The sequence below is a fragment of the Hipposideros armiger genome, unplaced genomic scaffold (genome assembly GCF_001890085.2).
Source record: "Hipposideros armiger isolate ML-2016 unplaced genomic scaffold, ASM189008v1 scaffold_107, whole genome shotgun sequence".
Lineage (NCBI taxonomy): Eukaryota > Metazoa > Chordata > Mammalia > Chiroptera > Hipposideridae > Hipposideros > Hipposideros armiger.
In genome coordinates this window covers 850,573-873,986 of record NW_017731457.1, presented here as the reverse complement: position 1 = coordinate 873,986, position 23,414 = coordinate 850,573, and the positions used below count along the sequence as shown (strand labels likewise).

The 23,414-nt window shown below is 40.4% G+C and overlaps 1 protein-coding gene across 3 annotated transcripts in view; it reads left to right on the top strand.

The window, feature by feature from the left end:
* Nucleotides 1-23,414, top strand: part of GTF2I (general transcription factor IIi) — a 141,881-nt gene that overhangs the window by 19,065 nt on the left and 99,402 nt on the right. For all 3 annotated transcript variants that reach the window (XM_019646885.1, XM_019646887.1, XM_019646886.1), the window contains exons 2-6: nt 10,802-10,905; nt 15,209-15,347; nt 18,727-18,861; nt 21,115-21,298; nt 21,462-21,490. In XM_019646885.1, coding sequence (XP_019502430.1) covers nt 10,807-10,905; nt 15,209-15,347; nt 18,727-18,861; nt 21,115-21,298; nt 21,462-21,490 — 586 coding nt within the window. In that variant the 5' untranslated portion in view covers nt 10,802-10,806. The remainder of the gene's footprint in view (nt 1-10,801; nt 10,906-15,208; nt 15,348-18,726; nt 18,862-21,114; nt 21,299-21,461; nt 21,491-23,414) is intronic.

Sequence of the window (23,414 nt, the reverse complement as noted above, 5' to 3'; positions counted from 1 at the left end):
CCCTCTGGCATCCCAAGCGAGTTCTTAACCATTGCGCCACTCGGCCGGCCCTTTAACTTTTTCTTAATGATTTTGAAGAAATTTCTTGTATAAATAAGTACATATTTTAAAAGTTTGAGATCCCATTTTCCATTAGAATTACGTGATACTTGAAGTTATTTTATACTTCTCACAAGATGTTTCTGTTACTGTATATATTTAAGATTATGATGATGCTTTTAGTCATTAATTTTGTTGAAACTTGGCTTATACTGGTTCTTAATAAAATGAATTGGTAAATTTGAGTTTTACTTCATATACAAAAAATAACCTGAGACTAGATCTCAAAAAATGGAGACAACGGGAAGACTAAGAGAGAGCTTATCTTAAAATCTGGCCCAGAAAGGGAACATCCACAGCACAGGAAATCACACTGTAATTTTTGGAATAGAGGTCAAAACTTAAATTTGGATAGAAGATATTCCTGGTGAAAGTATTCCCAACACCCCCCACCCTCCCTTTCAGCCTGTGAATAATTATAGAATTGAATACCATTACCTGTCCTTAATATAATACTTCTGTAGCCTTCCATGGATAGTATCCTATTGGTAGGTATTTTAGGTCGTTTTGAAGACTGTCAGTTTTAATTGATCCACATATCTGTCGTTTAGTGATTACGGCACTAGTGTGAAACATTGAGTTAGGAAAGTTACTGATCTTTGCAATCTTGAACTTTATTTCACTATACTTAAGTAAATGTACAGGGTAAATCTTAATTGCTTATTGGAAGTAAAAATAACTGAGATAACCTTAGCAGTCTGCAGAAAATTGTGAACATAAGTTTTTTTCACAAGAAAAGAAAATTATTCTGGTGCCTTGATCAGTTTAAATTCACTTCCTCTTAGTTGAGAGTGGGTCTTGGGTCTTGGATTTTAAGTTTTACTAAGTTAAACTTGTTTAAACTCAACTCTCATGGCTGTTTATCACCACTCTTAAAGGTGGTATGTTTGCCTGATAGTGCCTGTTAGCAGTGTGTTGTGACATAAGTTATGCGTTCATCTAGACAATTGTTGTGTAACACATTCATGTTTTTCTTTGAAGCAAGTCCTTTATTTTCTTTGTAGAATGTGACTGATGTTGATATATAAACTACTCCTTAATGTCACCCGTAATCTTTACTTCATGGACAAAAAAAAGATACAGTTTTGCTTTAGTTTATGATGAGTGGCAGTTAATTTACTGCCTCATAAAGATGGCCTAGTGTTACAGTTCTGATCACAATATAATTATTTACTTTGGGTTCTTTTTTTAACCTGCTTTTCTTTTATTATTATTAGCGTGCATGAAAGAGCTAACTTTGGAATTTGGAGATATGGATTCTAGTCCCTTGTTATAAAATTAACTGTATGACCTTAGCAAAATGGCTAATCTTTCTGGGATGGGTTTCTTATTTATAAAATAATAGAACAAAGAGGTTACACTAAAATATCTTGAATTTTCTTCTTGATCTAAGATTGTATGTTGTAAGATTGAAATAGAAAGATATTTATTGAAAATAACATAATAGCACAAAAATGAAAGAGTGCATGAATGTAATAAAAAAACAAGATTAGGGTTATGGTACTTCCTCCTCTCACCAGTCTGATCTGAAGCTTAATGTGAAGTGGAAATATGTTGAAAATTTAGTAATATTTTAGGGATCAGCATAATAAAAAATATTAAGAACATTAATTTTTTTTTTGTTAGAGTGATGATGGCGTGTGTGAAAATCTTTAAGAGCTCTCTGACAAACTATAATTTTTATTTTGCATTAACAGGAGGATCAGTAAATTAAAAACAGAAATATTGTCAAGTGAAAAAATTTATATGGATTTAATTATTGGCATATTTTGAGGTAGAACAGATCAGAACAGTAAGGACACAGATAAACTTAATCCCTGAAATGGATCTCCAACAAGAAACACAAGAAGATTTTAAAGAATGGCTGGAGTCTGTTTTCAGAGAGATAAAAGAAGACCATCGCATCTATTAAACAATAGCCAACTGACTAGGATAAAAGATAAGGAAATCAAACAGGAACAGTCCAATTAGTTCATATTTGAAACTCATGAAGGCGAATTAAAATTAAATCAGGGACACAAAAGATAAAAGAAACACACCGAATGGAAGAATTAAATTGAAAAAAATGGAAAAGAAGATATAGTACTCAGGTGGATGTTAATGTTTTGTGTTGGTAGTATACTTTTTCATCCCTTTTTCTCTTGTTGTTTTTTTTTTTTAAGATTTTATTGGGGAATTGGAGGGGAACAGCATTGGGGAATCGGGAAAGGGGAACAGACAAGTTGCTGTCCTTTTGTTCTTTAGTTGTGGAGGATGTCGCTTTACTGGCCCATGTTGGTATTATCATTGCGTTCTTCCCGGGTGAGGCAGTCGCTTGCCAGCCACTGGACGGCCATCATGGCGGCTCTTGGCAGCTCACGCTGGCTGCCAGCCACTCACGGTAGCTTATGGCAGTCCACTGCAGCTTCACTGCAGCCTATGCCATCACTGGCGACTCAGGGCAGCCCAGCTCCAGGTCAAGCTGTTGTTCACCATTTTAGCTGTAGAGAGCGCAGCGTCACTGGCCCTCACGTGTGATCCGAACTGGGGCCCTGCTGCCCAGAGCTAGCATCCCAAGCCAACTCTTAACCAACGAGCCACTTGGCCGGCCCCATCCTTTTTCTCTTGATAACAGTGTCCTGCTTTGCCTTTTGAGTCGCTGCACACCTTCCTATTCCATGTGGTTCTAGCTACACTGCTAGTCACATTGTATCCCAGGTAATCATTTTATGACTAGTCCCAGTAATTGGGCTTGAGGTAGAATAAGCTTGTGACACAAACCCCTAGAACTTCTGTACAAACAGTAGCAGGAAGACATGATTGTCTCTGTTGCCTCTGGGTTACAGTTCAGTATAGGTGTGTGGTAAACCTAAAGATGCATGCGGCTGTCATCTCTGTTTTAGAGAAGAAGCAAACCCATCTGCTGAAGAAGTAAGGCAGGCCCACATGGAGAGAATAGAGAGAGCTCAAAATAACATGCCTTATGTTCCTGGATCTAGCTGTGTGTGGAGTCTGTGCAACCTTTAGACTAAAAAATTAAAAAAAAACACACCATAAAAATTCCCTTTACTTGAGGTGGCTTGAATTGCGAATTTGTAGCCTTCTAATCTAGTAGTTCTGGCTAATTCATAAGTTGTTGTTTTTATTTTTAAAGATTTTATTGGGGAATTGAGGGAGGGGAACAGCGTTGGGGAATCGGAGAAGGGGAACAGACACATTTCTGTCCTTTGGTCTTCAGACTAGTTGTGGAGGACATTGCTTCACTGGCCCATGTTGGTATTATCATTGTGCTCTTCCTGGGTGAGGCAGTTGGTTGCCGGCCATTGGAAGGCCGTTCACAGCAGCTCACAAAAGCTCACGCCTGCTGCTGGCCAGCCTCGCTGCAGCCTATGCTGTCGCCAGTGACTCACGGCAGCCCAGCTCCAGGTCGAGCTGTTGTTCAACATCTTAGCTGTAGAGGGTGTAGCGTCACTGGCCCGGGTGTGGGATCCAAACCGGGGCCCTGCTGCTCAGAGCTGGCGTCCCAAGCCAACTCTTAACCAACACACCATTCAGCCGGCCCATAAGAGTTGTCATTGAAAGTAAAGAATGTTGTAAGGTGTGGTACCTGGAGTTGGTGGAACTAATAAGAATGTTCTAAGATTATAAAGCAAAATTTTTATAAAAATACCAAAAAAAAAGTTGATAAGATTGAAAGGAATTTTGAAAGGGTAATGCGAAAAGCCTTAATATTAAAAGGAAAATGGAACTCAAATCGCAGAAGTCAGAATCACCTTTGTCCTGAGGGCATTTGCCAATTTCACCACATGAACTTGAGTTTTGAAAACTGAGTGAGATGAGAGGATCAGAAATCAAAGTCCAGAAGGTGCACGAAATTTAGGGGTCAAATGGGAGACCCTTCTGTTCAGTAAGCTGAGATTGCAAATTGGATAAGGGTGATTGAGATGCAAACCAGCCTACATCCCTATTTGTGGTCTGGGTTAACATCTCCCAGGTGGTCCAAGGAACCTGAATTCTTGAATTGGGATTATGGTGACTCCAGGTAGGTAGTATTCCCAGATGCCTGGAGGAAGCTGCTTTCATCGTAGGCCTCAAGTTTAAATTTTTCTTTCCTTTTTTTTAATTGGGGAACCATGTGTTTTTCCAGGACCCATCAGTAGTTGTTTCAGTCTAGTTGTGGAGGGTGCAACTCAGTGGCTCATGTGAGAATTGAACTGGCAACCTTAGTGTTATGAACCTGCGCCCTAACCACCTGAGCTAACTAGCCACCCCTAAAATAATTTTTTAATATAAAGTTACCAGGATACAGTAAAAGATAATAAAGCATTCATGGTATCAAATACCAAGATTATGAGCAAGAACCAACAGAAATAACACCTGCAAAAACTTGAGATTTTTGAATTACCAGAAACGATAAAACAATTATCTTCTTATGTTTAAAGAAATATGTCAAAAGGGCTGGCCGAGTGGTTCAGTTGGTTAAGAGCTCACTCAAGAGTGCGAGCTCTGAGCAAACAGCGATTCGATTCCTGGCCTGAGCTGAGCTGCAGCGGAGCTGCCAACAGGTGGCAGGATGGCTCAGCGAAAAAAAAATAGAAATGTCAACCTTGAAAATCTTCAAGGAGTAGGAAATTATAAAATGTGACAGCAATACATAGAAATTCTAGATATGAAAATTACAAACAAAATAAAAACCCAATTCTGTGCTTATTAACAGAATAAGCACAGAGGAAGAAGAAATTAGTGAAATGGAAGATAAGTAGAATAGAGTTTAGTTCAGAGAGAAAAACATGAGAAAAATATGCAAGAGGGTAAGAGTTATTTAAGGACTAACATACATTTAATATGAGTCTCAGTAGGATAGGAGATAAGTGAGTGGGGTGAGACAGTACTGAAGAGATAATAGCTGAGAATTTGCCATAACTGAAGGATGGCAATCCTTAGTCAAGAAGCCCAGTGAATGACAAACATGGTGGATGAAAAGAAATCCACATCTAGACACATAGTAAAACTGTAGAAAACCAAAGACTAAGAAAACATCTTAAAAACAGCAGGGGTGGGAATGGAGATTACTTTCAAGAGACTATAGATGACTTCTGAATTGCAACAATGGAAGCCAAAAGGTAATGAAATAGCCTCACTGTGCTGAAAGAAAGTAATTGTCAACCTTGATTTCTATTTCAGTGAAAATACCTTTCAAAAATAAAGGAAATTTTAGCAAACAACAGTTTGCCATGAGGAATACATTCTAAGGGATTAAATTCAAGCAGAAGGAGAAAGATGCACTAAAGGATGAACATGTGGTTAAATCAAAATAAAATTTATTTTTTATTTTATTTTTTTAAAAAAGATTTTTATTGGGGAATTGGCGGATGGGAACAGCGCTGGGGAATTGGGGGAAGGGGAACAGACAAGTTGCTGTCATTTTGTTCTTCAGTCTAGTTGTGGAGGACGTTGCTTCACTGGCCCAAGTTGGCACCATCATTGCGCTCTTCCCTGGCGAGGCAGATCAGTCGCCGGCTTCTGGACGGCCGCTCACTGCGGCTGCTGGCCGCTCATGCTGGCTGCTGGCTACACACGGTAGCCCATGGCAACCCACTGCCACAGGGGCTGCAGCCTACGCCGTCGCCGGCGACTCATGGCAGCCCAGCTCCAGGTTGAGCTGTTGTTCAGCATCTTAGTTGTAGAGGGCAGTGTCACTGGCCCTCATATGTGGGATCCGAACCGGGGCCCTCTGGCATCCCAAGCCAGCTCTTAACCAACGCGCCACTTGGTCGGCCCCAAAATAAAATTTAAATTGAAACAGAAATAATACATTTAAAAATACAGAATTAAAAATAAACATACAAAAGCTGAATAACTAAGGGCCTACATTCATATAATAATTATCAAGATTAAAAGAAGGACTGGGATTAAGAATTATTGACTTTATGCAAATATGTAGTCATTATAAGACATCAGTGTAGTAATGGGCGTAGTACCTGAGTAGATGATGAGTCACCCAAGAAGAAATACAAAAATTATGAAAAGTATTTCTTTAGTAAGCAAAGAAACTCAACATTTTTTTTTTTTAAGATTTTATTGGGGAATTGAGGGAGGGGAACAGCGCTGGGGAATCAGGGGAAGGGGAACAGACAAGTTGCTGTCGTTTCATTCTTCAGTCTAGTTGTGGAGAACGTTGCTTCACTGGCCAATGTTGGTATTATCATTGCGCTGTTCCTGGGTGAGGCAGATTGGTCGCCGGCCTCTGGACGACCGCTCACGGTGGCTTGGCAGCGCACATCGGCTGCTGGCTGCTCACGCTGGCTGCCGGCCACACACGGTAGCTTATGGCAGCCCGTTGCAGCAGGGGCTGCAGCCTAAGCTGTCGCCGGCGATTCACGGCATCCCAGCTCCAGGTTGAGCTGTTGTTCACCATCTTAGCTGTGGAGGGCAGTGTCACTGGCCCCCATGTGGGATCCACACCGGGGCCCTGCTGCTCAGAGCTGGGGTCCCAAGCCAGCTCTTAACCAATGCTCCTCTCAGCTGGCCCTCAGGAACTGAATTTTAAATTTTGTTTAATCTTAATTAATTTAGATTTAAATGGCGACATGCAGCTATTATCTAGAGGGACACCCTGTTGTTCCTTGACCTCTGCTTTTTGGCCTTGGATGATTGCCTTAGAAAGAAACCACCTGTTCTCCCCAGCCCACCTGTCCTTTACCAAGACAGCATCAGAGACACAGTGGCGGAGGGAGCAAGTACGAGATGTTACAAATCCAGAAACCAAAGTCGCTCTGTTGTCTAACTTGGGTTTACCCTATGAATTGTCTCAGTTCAGTTTTTCTTCCATTTCTATATTTAAATTATTCAAAGGGATACTTTCTCCTTTTTGTATTTAATGTTTTATGGAATACATGGTCATTTTGGTCATTTTTCTTTTTGTTCCAAAGAACTATTACTAATGAAGTTTAGAAGGACAAATTATGCCTGTTTGCATTCATTATTATTATAGAGCTAACTGTCCCGTTTCAGTTGCTTTAAATTTTTTGTTTCATGGCATGGCCTCTTTTATTAGGAGACTTCTGAGTTTTGACACAATAGGACTGATCATATCCTGTTGGGTTTTTTTGTTGTTCATTTCTAGTCTCTCTCTCTCACACACACACACACACACACACACACACACACACACACCCACCCCAATACCCATTTAAACCTTAAAAAGACTGCATTGGTCCTGCTCCAGTGGCTTATGGAACACTGTCTCTTTCAAAGATCTTGCTTCTGGGCTCTCTGGATACTTCCGTTTTGCTTTTCTGCTCTTACTCTTTCTCCCTTACAGGGTCATTGTCAATATTAAAAAGGTGACCAATAAAGCATCATAGGTATATTCAAGAGATGTTTCTTTTTTATCTATCCAACTCTTATTTTAAAATGAGGGGGTTCATAAAAGGTCAGAGGTGAAAGGTACATGCATGGCAAGTGGTTGATGTGTAGTGTCTTTCTCTGTTCATAGCAGAGGAGCCTGGGTGCAGCCCATTGGGGGAACAGATGTGGTAGTGGTCTGGGCAGCCCACACCCTGGCTGTCTGGGCTGCTGTTTCTGTGAGGACCAGGGCCGCAAGCTTCTCATGCTGTATGCTCACTTGGCCTAGTGTGTCCCCTGGTGTTCACTGGTAACACCACTGTTATGGGAGGCAGTTTCTCCTGGAAGGGAGGCAGGGGAGAAGCAGCAGTCACTGAATGAGCGGTACAGGAATGTTCCCTGAATAGTCCTGACTAAAGACTGCGCGGGGAAATGACCTCGTGGGACTGGCAAAGAACAGCTCAGCCAATTTCTATTGTAATCCAGATTTACCCATTTCTAGAGAGCAGAAAGCCCCAAACAAAATACATTCTTCCCCCATTAAGTCTGATTGGATTCAGTCACAGCCAAGGTTCTTTCCTTTGAAAAATTCTGTGATGCTTCCTGAAAAGTTCTGGAAATGAAATACGACCTCTCATTGCCTGTGGGGCTGTCGGAGTGGCATCTCATCTGTCTCCTGTTTCTTAACGTTGAGTGTGAATGGCATCATCAGATTTATGGCAAATTAAGTTGAGGAGTGGAAATGGCAGTAGGCAGAAAAGTGTCCTAGTGTTATGTTCTGGCTCTGATAGTGGCTCTATGACCTTGCCCAATCATTGCATTTGTAATATGAGAACACATCTCCTTTTTCTTTTGCTGAAGAATTAAAGGAAGAGTGAGATTATTGAGAAATATGAAATATAATGATTGTATATTCTAAGTGAATGTTCTGATTATGGAAAAATAATACACTTTAGTTGTTCATTTTGACTGAGCCACATTTTAATATATATTTACTTAAACTTATTCATCCAAGAGAAATGAATTAGGGAAAAGAATTTCTTGATTTTAATCATTCTCTTGCTGGATGCTTTTCCTGATTCTGTCTTCATTTAGGATAGAGATCTTGTTTTGGGAAACAAAATTGCCTTTATTTTTTTAGAGATATATGGAGATATGTGTCAATTGTTTTTATTATCAAATTTTATTTCCTAAGTATGTATACTTTATTACTTGTTGAAATATAAACCTAGTCTAGCAGTTAATTCACATGGTAATAGATGGGAAATAGATCACAGTTTTTAGTATTAAGGAAATAGATAATACTCTTTAATAGTAGGAGAAAAGATTTAGGTACATTTTTAGCCAAAATGATTTTTATGTCAACAGCTCTGTGTGTTCTCTGGAATATTGGGGCTTCAGTTAAGGGATACCCAAGTCTTCAGTAAATTATTTAGGTGTGTTTTTAGAATTCCCATTCATGCTTCCAGTCCTTAATTTTTTTAAAAATATTTTTTTTTGGGGAACTGGGGGAGGGAACAGTGCTGGGGAATCGGGGAAGGGGAACAGACAAGTTGCCATCCCCCTGCTCCTCAATCTAGTTGTGGCGGATGTCGCCCCACCGGCCTATGTTGGTGTTGTGATCATTGGGCTCTTCCTGGCTGAGGCAGATCGGTTGCTGGCCATTGGACGGCCTCTCTTGCTGGCTGCCGGCCACTCACGGCAGCCTACAGCAGCCCGCTGCAGCCCCACTGCAGCCTACTCCGTCGCCGGTGACCCACGACAGCCCAGCTCCAGGTCGAGCTGCCGTCCACCATCTCAGCCATAGAGGGCGCAGCATCACTGGCTTATGTGGGATCCGAACCAGCGGCCCCTCCACTCAGAGCTTGGGTTCCCAAGCCAACTCTTAACCAACGAGCCACTTGGCCTGCCCGGGTCCTTAATTTTTAAATCATCCTTTCATATTATGTTCATTTGATTATTTAATCTCTTGCTAAAACTAGAATTCAACTAAATTGAAAGAAATTACTTTTAGTAGGCATCTAATTAGCATACTACTGATGGAAAAAATTTTTTAGTATTAGAATCTTTAAAAATTTTGCTTTAGATTTTGTGTTAGACTGTTTTTATGTGGTATATTTTTGCTTTTTAATTTTGATAAAATATAACAAAATTTACCATTTTAACTATTTTTAAATGTACTTTTCCCTGGCATTAAGTGTGCTCTCACTGTGTGTGACCATCACCACTAGTGATCTTCATAACTTTTTCATCAGCGCAAACTAAAACTCTGTACACATTAAACATAATACCGTACCCCATTATTCCCTTCCCCTAGTCCCTGGCCACTACCATTCTGCTTTCTGTCTCAGTCAATTTGACTATTATAGTAACTTGTGTGAGTTGTGTCATACAGTATTTGTCCTTTTGTGTCTGGCTTATTGCACTTAGAATACTATTTTCAAGGTTCATCTATGTTGTAGCAGGTGTCAGAACTTCATTCCTTGTTAAAGCTGAATTATATTGTATGTATATATCACATTTTGTTTATCCATTCATCTGTCAGTGGACTTTTGGGTTGTTCCTGCGTTTTGGCTATTGTGAATAGTGCTGCAGTGAACATGGCTGTGCAACCATCTCTGTTCAGGTCCCCGTTTTCAGTTCTTTGGGGTTTACACCCAGAGGTGGGATTGCTGCATCATGGTAATTCTGTAAAATATTTTGAGGAACTGCCAAATGGTTTTCTACAGTCGAGGCACTATTTTCCATTCCTAACAGCAATGCACAGGGTTCCAGTTTTTCCACATCCTTGCCAACATTTACTATTTTATGTTTGTGTGTTGTATTTTTATAGTGCTTGAAATTCAGCTGAGGCTTTTTGCTGATCCAAAGTATCAGAAAAGAAAGAGAATAACATGCTGTATTGTAAAGGAATCTTAGATGGTACTTGTCCTGTAACCTATTTCCTTTTTAGTTAGAAAGAAGACGTTCTCTTCACCCTACCTCAGCCTGCTTTACCCACTTGTTTCTATAATCAGTGTGTGCCTGGGAGAAAGGGAACTTCACATGTTTCCTATGTTGAATTATGATCAACTTGCTAGGTTGTGAAGTGCATCACCTCTTCCTCTCACTTGGAGAAATTTTAACTGGGTGACAGAATTTATTTTGGGGTTATGCTGACCTAAGTTATGGACATAAAATTAGATAGAAAGTTAGGGGAAAGATGTTCTATATTAAAAGATAGGAGTTTTGAGTAAATAATACTTGGTTTCTGAGCCTTATTTTTTTCTTATGCAAGAAAACTATACATTAGGCAGTTTGTGGAGGATCCTCACAGCTATAAGCTTATGCTTAGCTGGACATTGGGTTTCACTTCCTTCTTTCTTCTCTTGCACAGGAATCATGGCCCAAGTAGCAATGTCTACCCTGCCAGTGGAAGATGAGGAGTCGTCAGAGAGCAGGATGGTGGTGACGTTCCTCATGTCTGCTCTCGAGTCCATGGTGAGTTCTGTAAAACGTCCCATGGTTGGATGGGACTGGGCTTGTGGATGAGCTTGCTTTGTTTTTATTATTTTATTTTTTAAAACAGAATTTTATTGGGGAATTGGGGGAGAGGAACAGTGTTGGGGATTCGGGGAAGGGGAACAGCCAGGGTTGTTGTCCTTGAATCTTAGTTGTGGAGGGCGCAGCTAGCTCGGCTCCAAGTACAGTTGTGCCACTCAGCTCAAAGTGCTGTTAGTTGCAGGTGGGCGTAGCCACCATCTCATGCAGGAGTTGAACCAGCAGCCTCGTTGTTAAGAGCGCATGCTCTATCCACTGAGCCACCTGGGCAGCAGCTCAGCTCAAAATGCCAAGTTCAGTCTTTAATTGTGGGTGGGCACAGCCCACCATCTCAAACGGGCAACCTTGTTGTTAGGAGCACGTGCACTCACCAGCTGAGTCATCCTTCCACCTGTTGGCAGCTCAGCGGCAACTCAGCTCGGCATAGCTCACTGGCGCATGTGGGAATCAAACCAGCGACCCTGTTGCTCAGAGCTCGCACTCCTGAGCAAGCTCTTTACCAAATGAGTCACTTGACCGGACCCTTTTTATAAAACACGTTTTTTTTGTCTTTTAATAAGAATAATTTTTTGTAGGGCCAGCCGAGTGGCTCAGCTGGTTAAGAGCTCGTTTGGGAGCGCCAGCTCTGAGCAGCAGGGCTGCGGTTTGGATCCCACATTGAGGGCCAGTGATGCTCGCCCTCTACAGCTAAGATGCTGAACAACAGCTCAACCTGGAACTGGGCTGCTGTGAGTCGCTGGCGACGGCGTAGGCTGCAGCGTGGCTGCAGTGGGCTGCCGTGAGCTACGTGAGTGGCTGGCAAGCAGCGTGAGCAGCCAGCAGCCGCTGTGAGCAGCCGACCAATGACCGGCGACCAGTTGCCTCATCCGGGAAGAGCACAATGATAATACCAACATGGGCCAGTGAAGCAAAGTCCTCCACAACTAGACTGAAGAACAAAACAGCAATTTGTCTACCTGTCTGTTCCCCTTCCCCGATTCACCAGTGCTGTTCCTCTCCCCCCCAATTCCCCAATAAAATCTTAAAAAAAATAAATAAATAAAAAAGAATAATTTTTTGCTTGAATAATAGTTATGGGTTTTAGACTTTCAAAAATATCAAATTTTAATACCATATTTCAGAATATTCTTAACTAATTTAAATGTTTAATATTGTAACATTTAATGTCATTTAATTTAACATGTAACATTTAATTTCAACTTTTTACTTACCAGTATTAGACAGTTTCTTTTTTTTATTTTTTTTATTTATTATTATTATTATTATTTTAGCTGAGCCATCCTGCCACCTGTTGGCAGCTCAGCAGCTGCTCAGCTCGGGCCGAGACTTGAACCGCTGTTTATTAGGCAGTTTCTTGTTTTGCAAGCATTAACTTTGAATTTATGTGTAATATTTGAGTTTTCTCAGAATGAGGTGGTATATTGTAGTTTTATGCTGGTATTTTCTTGTATCTGTACAAAGAACATTACCAGAATTTTGGGCCATAAGAGCCTAGTCACTATTTTATATCTATTCTTTATTTTATTGTGCTGTGCATTCACAGTTGCCCTACTCTGTCATCTTTTACTAAATAGGTAATGTGTTAGCTCTTTATTTTTTTATTTTTATTTTTAATTTTTTTTAAAGATTTTTTTATTGGGGAACTGGGGGAGGGGAACAGCGTTGGGGAATCGGGGAAAGGGAACAGACATGTTGCTGTCCTTTTGTTCTTCAGTCTAGTTGTGGAGGACGTCGCTTTACTGGCCCATGTTGGCATTATCATTGCGCTCTTCCCAGGAGAGGCAGATCGGTTGCCAGCCACTGGACAGCCGCTCACGGCTGCTCTTGGCAGCTCACGCTGACTGCCGGACACTCACGATAGCTACTAGCCACTCACGGTAGCTTATGGCAGCCCACTGCAGCTTCACTGCAGCCTGTGCTGTCACTGGTGACTCACAGCAGCCCAGCTCCAGGTTGAGCTGTTGTTCAGCATCTTAGCTGTAGAGGGCAGTGTCACTGACCCGCATATGTGGGGTGCGAACTGGGGCCCTCTGGCGTTCCAAGCCAGCTCTTAACCAACGTGCCACTTAGCCGGCCCTTAAATGATAATTTAGACATTAAATCCTACTCTGTTGATACTAAAATCTATATATATTTTTATTACTGATCTCTACATAAAATAACATGGGGTCACTTAGGACCTGTTCTCCTCCTTAGAATGCCTTTGTAGTTTATCACCTTGGCAGTCACTTTATTATTCTCAGCTTTTATTTGCTCCTCACCAGCGGGAGTAAGAGTAGCTCTCCTCATGTTCCAAGTTGTATGTTACAAAGTGTAATTACAGGTGTGTAGGTCGCTTTATCCTTCCTTTGCCCAGAGATTTCTTTGATCTAATCCTTGGACAGTACCTGAATCTTGCTTTGATGTTTCATAAATACTGGTTTTGATGACAGGTTGTCTAAGGGGGTGGATAGTGCACCAAGATTGCAATCTCATTTATCACAAGGTTAGTAATTATAATGTTACAAGTGAGCAGCCACTGTACCTCATATAAATGCAACATAACGAAAGTCTACTACAACGTGATGGCTCACCTTTAGGTAGAAGTTTTCTATTATGGCTTAAAAGATTTCTGATCATTGCAGTAGGTATAACATTATTTATTCAACATAACATTTTAAAACAGTATTATGCAAGTAATTTTGCATCTAAGAAATTAGAAGGTAGTTACTGTACAAATCAAAAGCAAATGGAGGAAACCTGTATTTTCAACAAATGATACTGTGAGAAAATAGGCTATTTGGTCAAAAAAGGAAAATTTCAAGTGTTTATCATATACCAAGTTAAATTCTAGGTGAGTAAAAATAAAAAATAGTTAAGACAAATCCAAAAATCAGAAAAAATATGTAAATGTGAATTTAATTCCATAAGTAGCTTTTCTATACCTAAAATCATTGAGGTGTTTTTATGCATCAGTGGGGAAACGTTACTAAACATAGTAGAAAAATAAGCAAAGGATATGCTGATTTACAGAAAAATATCTAAGGTACGATACTCTCATTTTAATACCGATCAGTGGATTATTATTACTTTTTAAAAGATTTTATTGGGGAATTGGGGGAGAGAACAGCATTGGGGAATCAGGGAATGGAACAGACAAGTTGCTGTCCTTTGGTTCTTCAGTCTAGTTGTGGCGGACGTCGCTTCACTGGCCCATGTTGGGATTATCATTGTGCTCTTCCCACCTGAGGCAGATTGGTCACCGGCCATCAGACAGCCGCTCACGGCTGCTCACGGCAGCTCACACCGCTGGCCGCTCATGCTGGCTGCCAGCCACTCACGGCAGCGTATGACAGCCCACTGCAGCCCCACTGCAGCCTATGGCATTGCCAGCGACTCACTGGCAGCCCAGCTCCAGGTGGAGCTGTTGTTCACCATCTTAGCTGTAGAGGGTGCAGCGTCACTGGCCTTCATGTGAGATCCGAACCGGGGTCCCTGCTGCTCAGAGCTGGTGTCCCAAGCCAACTCCTAACCAACGTGCCATTTGCCCGGCCCTATACTCTTAGATTTTAATGAATACTTAATCTCATAGGAATATACTTACTGAAAATCATATTTTAGGTGAGTAAAAGTCTACTCACCTAAATGTGATTCCTGTTGTGTATGCGCGCGGAGATATTGCTGGAGGTGGGGTTATGTAATGGATATTGTGCTGTGGCTTCCAGACCCCTCTTTAGGATTGATGGCGCTGATCGCCCCAGTTGCTGTATGTGTCATAGGCACCCTTGCCCAGGGTCCTCCCTTCCTTGCAGAGCTCCAGCTCAGAGCTCTCCTTATGCAGGTGCATCAGCTTTCAACTCTCCGGAGCTCTCTCAGTGGAATCCCACTCCCCTCACACCCCACAGTGGTTATTACTGCGAGTACTCGCCTGTACTCTCCAGTAAGCCCATGTGCAAATTTGAGTCTGTTCCTTGGGAATTTGACCTATAACAGATTACAAAGGATCTCTGCCTTTTTTTCTTATAAATTCTATTTTTTCTGTTTAAAGTCAGGTTAAAAACTATTTAGAAAGAGGTACCTTAAAAAGTGGGGGGGAGCTTTTTAAGCGTGACATCTTAAGTCCAGAGACTAGGAACTTTATCCGTTTTCAGGTTATGTATTAAGAAAGTTTAAGTGATAAGATTTCTTTATTCGTCCAGTAAGCAGAAACGGTGCTTTTAAATTGCATCTGTATATCACATAAGGTTTGATGTTTGTATTTCAGTGTAAAGAACTGGCCAAGTCCAAGGCAGAAGTGGCCTGCATCGCAGTGTATGAAACAGACGTGTTTGTCGTCGGAACTGAGAGAGGACGTGCTTTTGTTAACACCAGGAAGGATTTTCAGAAAGATTTTGTGAAATACTGTAAGTACTGTATTTTTATCTTTTGTATTTATAAATATTAAATCTAAATATTTATGCTTAACATATTTTATTCTAAAGCAGAATGGAATTTATACTTAAAAATACTTTTTTTTTTTTAAAGATTTTTATTGGGGAATTGGGGGCATGGGAACAGTGCTGGGGAATGGGGGAAGGGGAACAGACAAGTTGCTGTCCTTTTGTTCTTCAGTCTAGTTGTGGAGGACGTTGCTTCACTGGCCCAAGTTGGCACCATCATTGCGCTCTTCCCAGGTGAGGCAGATCAGTCGCCGGCTTCTGGACGGCTGCTCACTGCGGCTGCTGGCCTCACACTGGCTGCTGGCTACATACGGTAGCCCATGGCAACCCACTGCCACAGGGGCTGCATGCAGCCTACGCCGTCGCAGCCCAGCTCCAGGTTGAGCTGTTGTTCAGCATCTTAGCTATAGAGGGCAGTGTCACTGGCCCTCATATGTGGGATCCAAACCGGGGTCCTCTGGCGTCCCAGGCCAGTTCTTAACCATCGTGCCACTCGGCCAGCCCTAAAAAATACTTTCTCATATGTTCATGGAGACATTTCAAAATGCTCAAAGAAATCACTGACGTGGTAATATGTAGGAGTAAATATTGAAGAATTTAAGAAAATGGTAAATGTTTATTGTACTCTGCTCCTTGCTTGGCATTACTCTGGATTGGTGAAACAGTAGAGAAGGTAGAGAAATTTTGAGCTGATTAAAAGTTCTTATTCAGATAAGCAGTTTTTTTCTTGATAGATGTTAGGTGTATTGAAAACAAGTCATTCTGTGTGTATTTCATTTTTGTAAGCTTGACACGAAATTAACCAGATCTTCCCGACTCCCCCAGTGGAGTCAACTTGTCAGAGTCCTCGGTGAGTTTTGTGATCCTCCAGTCTACTGTAGGGTGTTAATACTATGGCGTTTCACAGTATGACAGTTTTGTATCTGTGTTTAACTTGACACTGTCAGTAGGTTTTATAGTAACTCGGTGATACAGTGTATTCTTAAACTTGGAAAGAGAACAAAAGGGATAGTGATAGGCATATATATATATCTTTAAGATTTAAGCTTTCATTTCCATTATCAAATTGGGTCTAATTCATAATAAATAGAGCAGATCATGGGTAAATAAAAATAGATTTCTTAATTCATTAATTTCAATTCTCAATTGTATTTTTTTTTTACATAGGAACATATTTATAATGACAAAAGAAATTGCAACAAAATACAAAAATTTTTAATGCTGATAAAAGTACCACAAACTAATAAGTATCACAAACACCTAGCACTTTTTAAAAAGTAATTAACTGCTTGACATACTCCTAATATACTTCCCTACATTTTTGGCAGCATATTCTGATCATCTCTTCACATGATGAATGAATGTCATTTTCTGTAGAGACAAGGAAGGACAATTTGGTCTTTCTTTTAATAAGGTTGATCAAATTTTTTTTTCTACTTTTCTGAACTCTGCTATTTATTTTATTTTTTGTGAAATAAACATTTTTAAAAATTAGTTTCAGCTATACAACACAGTGCAATAGTTACACTTTTTACCCCTCAAAGTGACAACCGCTCTCCCCCAATCTGCCGCCTCACTCCCCCCCAATTAAATTTTTAGTCCTTTTTAAAAAACTTATCTTCTCTTCTCCATTGTATGCCTGTCTATTAAATTGTTTTCACCATTTCTTACTATTTTGAGAATTTTTAAGGCTTTGGATATGTTTGTATTTAAGTGGCTAATTATGTTGCTTTATGTTTTTATGAGCTGCCATCTGTCTGTCCTACGAATACTATAACCTCCCACTGGCACCTGTGTTTATATTCCTGTTCCCTATACTGCCTTGCTTATGTGGTTCTCCAGCGGTTAGAACTAAGCAGTAGGGGATTGTTGTCCTAAGTTGCAAATTGTAGCCCCTGCCTATTAGAAAACGCGCTTTTTATTACCAATAATTTGATTTCATGGAGAAGAATCTTTGGATAGAAATCTTTTTTTAAATTATTTATTTTTTAAAAGATTTATTTGGGATTGGGGGAGGGGAACAGTGCCGGAAAATCGGGAAAGAGGAACAGCCAAGTTGCTGTCCTTTTGTTCTTCAGTCTAGTTGTGGAGGATGTCGCTTCACTGGCCCATGTTGGTATTATCATTGTGCACTTCCCGGGTGAGGCAGTTGCTTGTGGGCCATTGGATGGCCGCTCACGCCGGCTGCTGGCCACTCACGGTAGCTTACGGGAGCCCACCGCAGCTCCACCACAGCCTACGCCACCGCTGGAGACTCACGGCAGCCCAGCTCCAGGTCGAGCTGTCGTTCACCATCTTAGCTTAGAGGGCGCAGCATCACTGACCCTCATGTGGGATCCGAACCGGGGCCCTGCTGCTCAGAGCTGGCATCCCAAGCCAATTCTTAACCAATGCGCCACTCGGCAGGCCCCGATTCTTTTTTTTTTTAAGTAAAGCTGGCTGTGTTGGTTGCTTAGATACAATAGAATTCTTAAGTACCTAATATTTCTATAAATTATTTTGCAGATAGGGATCTGAAGCTTAATCAATAGGTTTGTAAGTCAGTTTTTGAAATTTTGGGGGAGAATTCTAAGCTTTTTCCAGGGTTTAGAAAAGCACTATCCAATAGAAATAATGTGAATCACTCATGTCATTTAAAATTTTCTAGTTATGACATTGATAAAAAGTAAGTAGAATGAAGTGAAATTCATTTTAGTGCTTGTATTTTAACCTGATACATCTAAAATATCATTCAACAAGTACTCACTGTAAAAAATTATTAATGGAGTATTTTGCATATTTTTTTGGTAGTATTTAAAACCCAGTGCATATTACAAACTTACAACACATTGTAATTTGGACTGTCACATTTTAAGTGCTCAGTAGCCATAGGTGTCTATTGGCTATTGTGTTGGACTTTGCAAGCCTAAGAATATTTTTTGTGGTGATAATCTTCCGGTATTTAAGTTTGTAGCTGATAAATTACTCTTAAGGGAACTTTTCGTCTTAAAACTACTCGTAGCTAATTTGTAGGATTTTCAGTTATAGTTATACTTATTTCAGAGATGATCATCCATTCTTGTTATTTTCATTCAAGTCATTTATATCTTTTAGGTTTTTATATTTAAAATGTCCCCTCTTTCCTTTCCTTTCTATTTTCATATAATACATCATAAATGTTAGAATATAGGGGAAAATATTCTTTTCTCTTTTTTAATTAATTATTAGTTTCAGGTGTAGAAAACAATGTAATAGTTACACATTTCACCCCTCACAAAGTGATAACCCGGGAAAAATATTCTTACTAAAAGCCAGATAGTAAGATAATGGGTACAGACCTTTTATATCATTAATTATTTTATAGGTGTTGAAGAAGAAGAAAAGGCTGCAGAGATGCATAAAATGAAATCTACAACTCAGGCGAATCGGATGAGTGTAGATGCTGTAGAGATTGAAACACTCAGAAAAACAGTTGAGGACTATTTCTGCTTTTGCTATGGTAGGTTATACACTTGAATTTTTGTTGTTGTTGTTGTTGTTCGTTTCAGGTGTACAGAACAATGCAATAGTTATCCTTTTCACTCTTCACACAGAAACAACCCCTCTTCCCCATCTATTGCCCCCCTCCCATATCATGCTTATCTATTACAATTCCATTGACTCCATTCCCACACTCTACTCCACATCCCGTGACTACATTTGTATATAATTATATTTGGCATACAATATTATTCAATATCAGTTCAGAAATACAGTGTGGTGGTCAGGCCTCTACACCGACTATGAAGTGGTCTCCCTAACAAGACGTGAGTCCATCTGGCCCCCTAAAAAATATTATACAACATTATTGATTGTATTCCCCAGTCTGTCTTTTCTATCCCTGAGGCCATATTGTAGTTACCAATTTGTATTGTCTCATCCCTTCCCCTTCTCCTTCATCCCCACCCCCTCCAATGAATTTTCTAAAAAACATAAAATTGAGTTTTCTAAAGGGTAGATTTAATATCATACAACACAGTCTCACAAATTGAATGCACTAATTTCCAAATATTGGGTTAACATTAGGAAAAATTTTACTTTCTATTTCCAGTTTGAAGGAGCCCAGAAATAAATATAGCTATTAGAGCTGTTTTTATTTATTTATTTATTTATTTATTTATTTTTTAAGATTTTTATTGGGGAATTGGGGGGATGGGAACAGTGCTGGGGAATTGGGGGAAGGGGAACAGACAAGTTGCTGTCATTTTTTGTTCTTCAATCTAGTTGTGGAGGATGTTGCTTCACTGGCCCAAGTTGGCACCATCATTGCGCTCTTCTCTGGCAAGGCAGATCAGTCACCGGCTTCTGGACGGCCGCTCATGCTGGCTGCTGGCTACACACGGTAGCCCATGGCAATCCACTGCCACAGGGACTGCAGCCCACGCCGTCGCCGGCGACTCATGGCAGGCCAGCTCCAGGTTGAGCTGTTGTTCAGCATCTTAGCTGTAGAGGGCAGTGTCACTGGCCCTCATATGTGGGATCTGAACCGGGGCCCTCTGGCGTCCCAAGCGAGTTCTTAACCATCGCGCCACTCGGCCGGCCCTATTTTTATTTTTTTTTAACTTTATTGGTGTTTTTCCAGAACCCATCAGCTCCAAGTCAAGTTGTTGTCCTTCAATCTTAGTTGTGGAGGTCGCAGCTCAGCTCCAAGTCTAGTCGCTATTTTCAGTTTAGTTGCAGGTGGCGCAGCCCACCATCCCATGCGGGAGTCAAACTGGCAACCTTGTTAAGAGCCCATTCTCTCCCCAGCTGAGCCATCCTGTCGCCCGTTGGCAGCTCAGTGGCAGCTCAGCTTGGGTGCATCTCACTGGCCCATGTGGGAATCAAACCGGCAACCCTGTTATTCAGAGCTCACGCTCTAACCAACTGAGCCACCCGGTTGCCCGTTGTTTTTGTTTTGTTTGTTTGTTTGTTTTAAGCAGTTTTAGATTCACAACAAATTTAAGAGGAAGGTACTGAGATTTCTTATATGACACTTACCTTCCCACATGCATAGCCCTTCAACTGTCAGTATCCCCCACCACAGAACCTGCATCAGCATATCATAATCACCCAAAAAGAGGTGTTTACTTTTGACATGTGTGCCGTTTCCCCGGAAAACTACCTTTTGTTAACCCAATTATGTGGTGAATAAAGGGGGAGGATACTGGTCACACTGAGGTTGTAGATAAAATTCAGCTCTGAGGAATGAGGTTTGTAGCATCTGCGGTCTCACTGCGTGGTACACACCGACAGCCTGACACAGTACAGTCATTTATGAATGTAGATTTTACATTTTTTAAAATTTTTTGTTTATTTAATAAGTTTTCAGTGAGAGTATTAACCAGAAATTGCCAGAACGTTGTCAGGCTTCCATGTTCTGAGGCTGAGTAGTATATGAAAAGATCGTGTTATACTGGGCTGGGACCATTGTGAAGAAAGAGGATAGTGCAGGAAATCAGCCATTGTTCCTTTCCTTTGTGTAGGTTTTGTTTTATATAAATATTTATATACTTTTCATTTTGGTCCTTTAGATCCATTTCAGGTTTAGAACTCTTGCTAACCTGGGAGAAGGGACCTATAGTATTTCAGAGTAGTTTTGAAATCAGATATTATAGGAAAGCATGAATGCCATTCATTGAGCCATGATAAACTGATGATGGTTTAGGTTTTTAACCTTATCATTTATTGATGTTTATCTTCTTTCCACCTCACCCCTGTCCCTTACCCCTAGGGAAAGCTTTAGGCAAATCAACAGTGGTGCCTGTTCCATATGAGAAGATTCTGCGAGACCAGTCGGCTGTGGTAGTGCAGGGCCTTCCAGAAGGAGTTGCCTTTAAACACCCCGAGAACTATGATCTTGCAACTTTGAAGTGGATTTTGGAGAACAAAGCAGGGATTTCATTCGTCATTAAGAGGTGAAGTACTCTCCCTTGCCCATCAATAGTTTATTCATATAAAGTTGAATATTCAGCTTATTTTAAAAATATATGGTTACTGTATAAGTCACTTAAATTTATGCTTTACAGTAATTTTGTTTTGTGTATTCATGTATAGCTTTTTTGTTTTGTTTTAATGCAGACCTTTCCTAGAGCCAAAGAAGCACCTAGGTAAGTGATTGCTTTGCTTACATGATAGCTGGATGGGTTCCTAAACCTTTTTGCCAAATTTAGTACAATTTAATCATTTCTTTTTTACTTTCTTTGGGAATATGATGTCAGACGCTTTGGAGTGGAGTATTGTGATGTTTACATAAACCAATGAAAAGTCATTGAGCTGAAAAAGTAGACTTATTTTTTGTTTTTAGCTTTGCTGCTTGCTTTATGATGTATTCAAGGTTTTATGTTTGCAGTATGTAATGTCATATACTGGATCTGCTCTCATTTCCCAGAATTATGAGTGTGAGTTAATTTACCTAATGTCCATTGAATAGGCCTGGAATTATTGGTCCCAAGATCGGTTGGGAGGGGCTACACATCTGTGTATAAGCATTAAAGCTTTTAGGTGCTGGTGGTCTAATGGAAGAGATAAAAAGTCCATAAAGTCACCATAGCAAGACCATAAAGTGCACACTGCAGGAATGGTTAGAGAAAGTACTTTGGAAGTTCAGTGGAGGAAGGATTCTTTATTGCCCAGGAAGGCTGTCATAAGGAAGAGGGCATTAAGATGGGCCCTTTTGAAGAATGAGGAGGATTTCAACAGGACTTTCTTTTGGAAGTCGAGCCATTCCATTTAGAAGACTGGTACCCTTGGAGCCAGGTTTGAGACTTTTGAAAATAAGTAACCATTACCATTGACAACCTCTTAACCAATGTAAGGATGAAAGAACAGTAATATATACACACGCAAACATACTTTGTTTTCTGTTAAATAACCTTCGTTTTGTTCACACCATGATGAAAAGGTTAATTTTTTAGAAGCTTTATTGAGGTATAATTGACATGCCATAAAATTCACCAGCTTTAAGTATGTAATTCACTGATTTTTGGTAAATGTACAGTTAAAAAGTTAGTTTCAGAGCCATTGCCACAATCGAATTTTATAATATTTTCGTCATCCTCTCTGTTATTGCATGAATGTTATATGAATGAAATACACAGTATATATGCTTTTGGAATTAGCTTTTTTCACTCAGCATAGTTCAGTTGAGATTCATCCATTGTTGGGTATATCAACAGTTTTTTCCTTTTCATTGCTGAATATGAACATTATATGAACATACCAACCATTTATTCATCAGTCAATAGACATTTAGCTCGTTTCCGCTTGGCTATTATTAATAATGTTACTATGAACATAGTGTTTTTCTGGACATATACTTTAATTTCTCTTGGATATATAAGCCTCGGAATGGAATTACTGGGTCCTAGGGCAATTTTACATTTGACTAAGAAGCTGCCAAACTGTTTTCCAAAGGGGCTGGCTGCACCATTATATGATCCTATAAGCATCACTTGAGGGCTCAAGTGTCTCCACATCCCTGTCAGCATTTGTTTACTCTCCTTTTGGTTTTTGCCATCCTAAGTGTGTGAATGGTATTTCATTGTGGTTTTGATTTGCGTACCCCTAATTACTAATGTTAAATGTCTTTTCATGTGCTTATTGGCCATTTATGTATATTCTTTGGAGAAAAGTCTATTAACATATTTCTCCATATTTTAATTGAGTTATTTTAATTTTAAAATTTTTATTATTTAAAAATATCATTGGGGAATTGGGGGAGGGGAACAGTGTTGGGGAATCAGGGAATGGGAACAGACAAGTTGCTGTTCTTTGGTTCTCCAGTCTAGTTGTGGAGGATGTCTTTTCACTGGCCCATGTTGGTATTGTGATCATTGAGCTCTTCCTGGGTGAGGCAGTTGCTCACCAGCCATTGGACTGCTGCTCACAGCAGCTCACGAAAGTTCATGCCTGCTGCCAGCCACTCACAGTAGCTCATGGCCGCCCACTGCAGCCTACACTGTCACTGGCGACTCACAGCTGCCCAGCTCCAGGTCAAGCTGTTGTTCACCATCTTAGCTGTAGAGGGCGCAG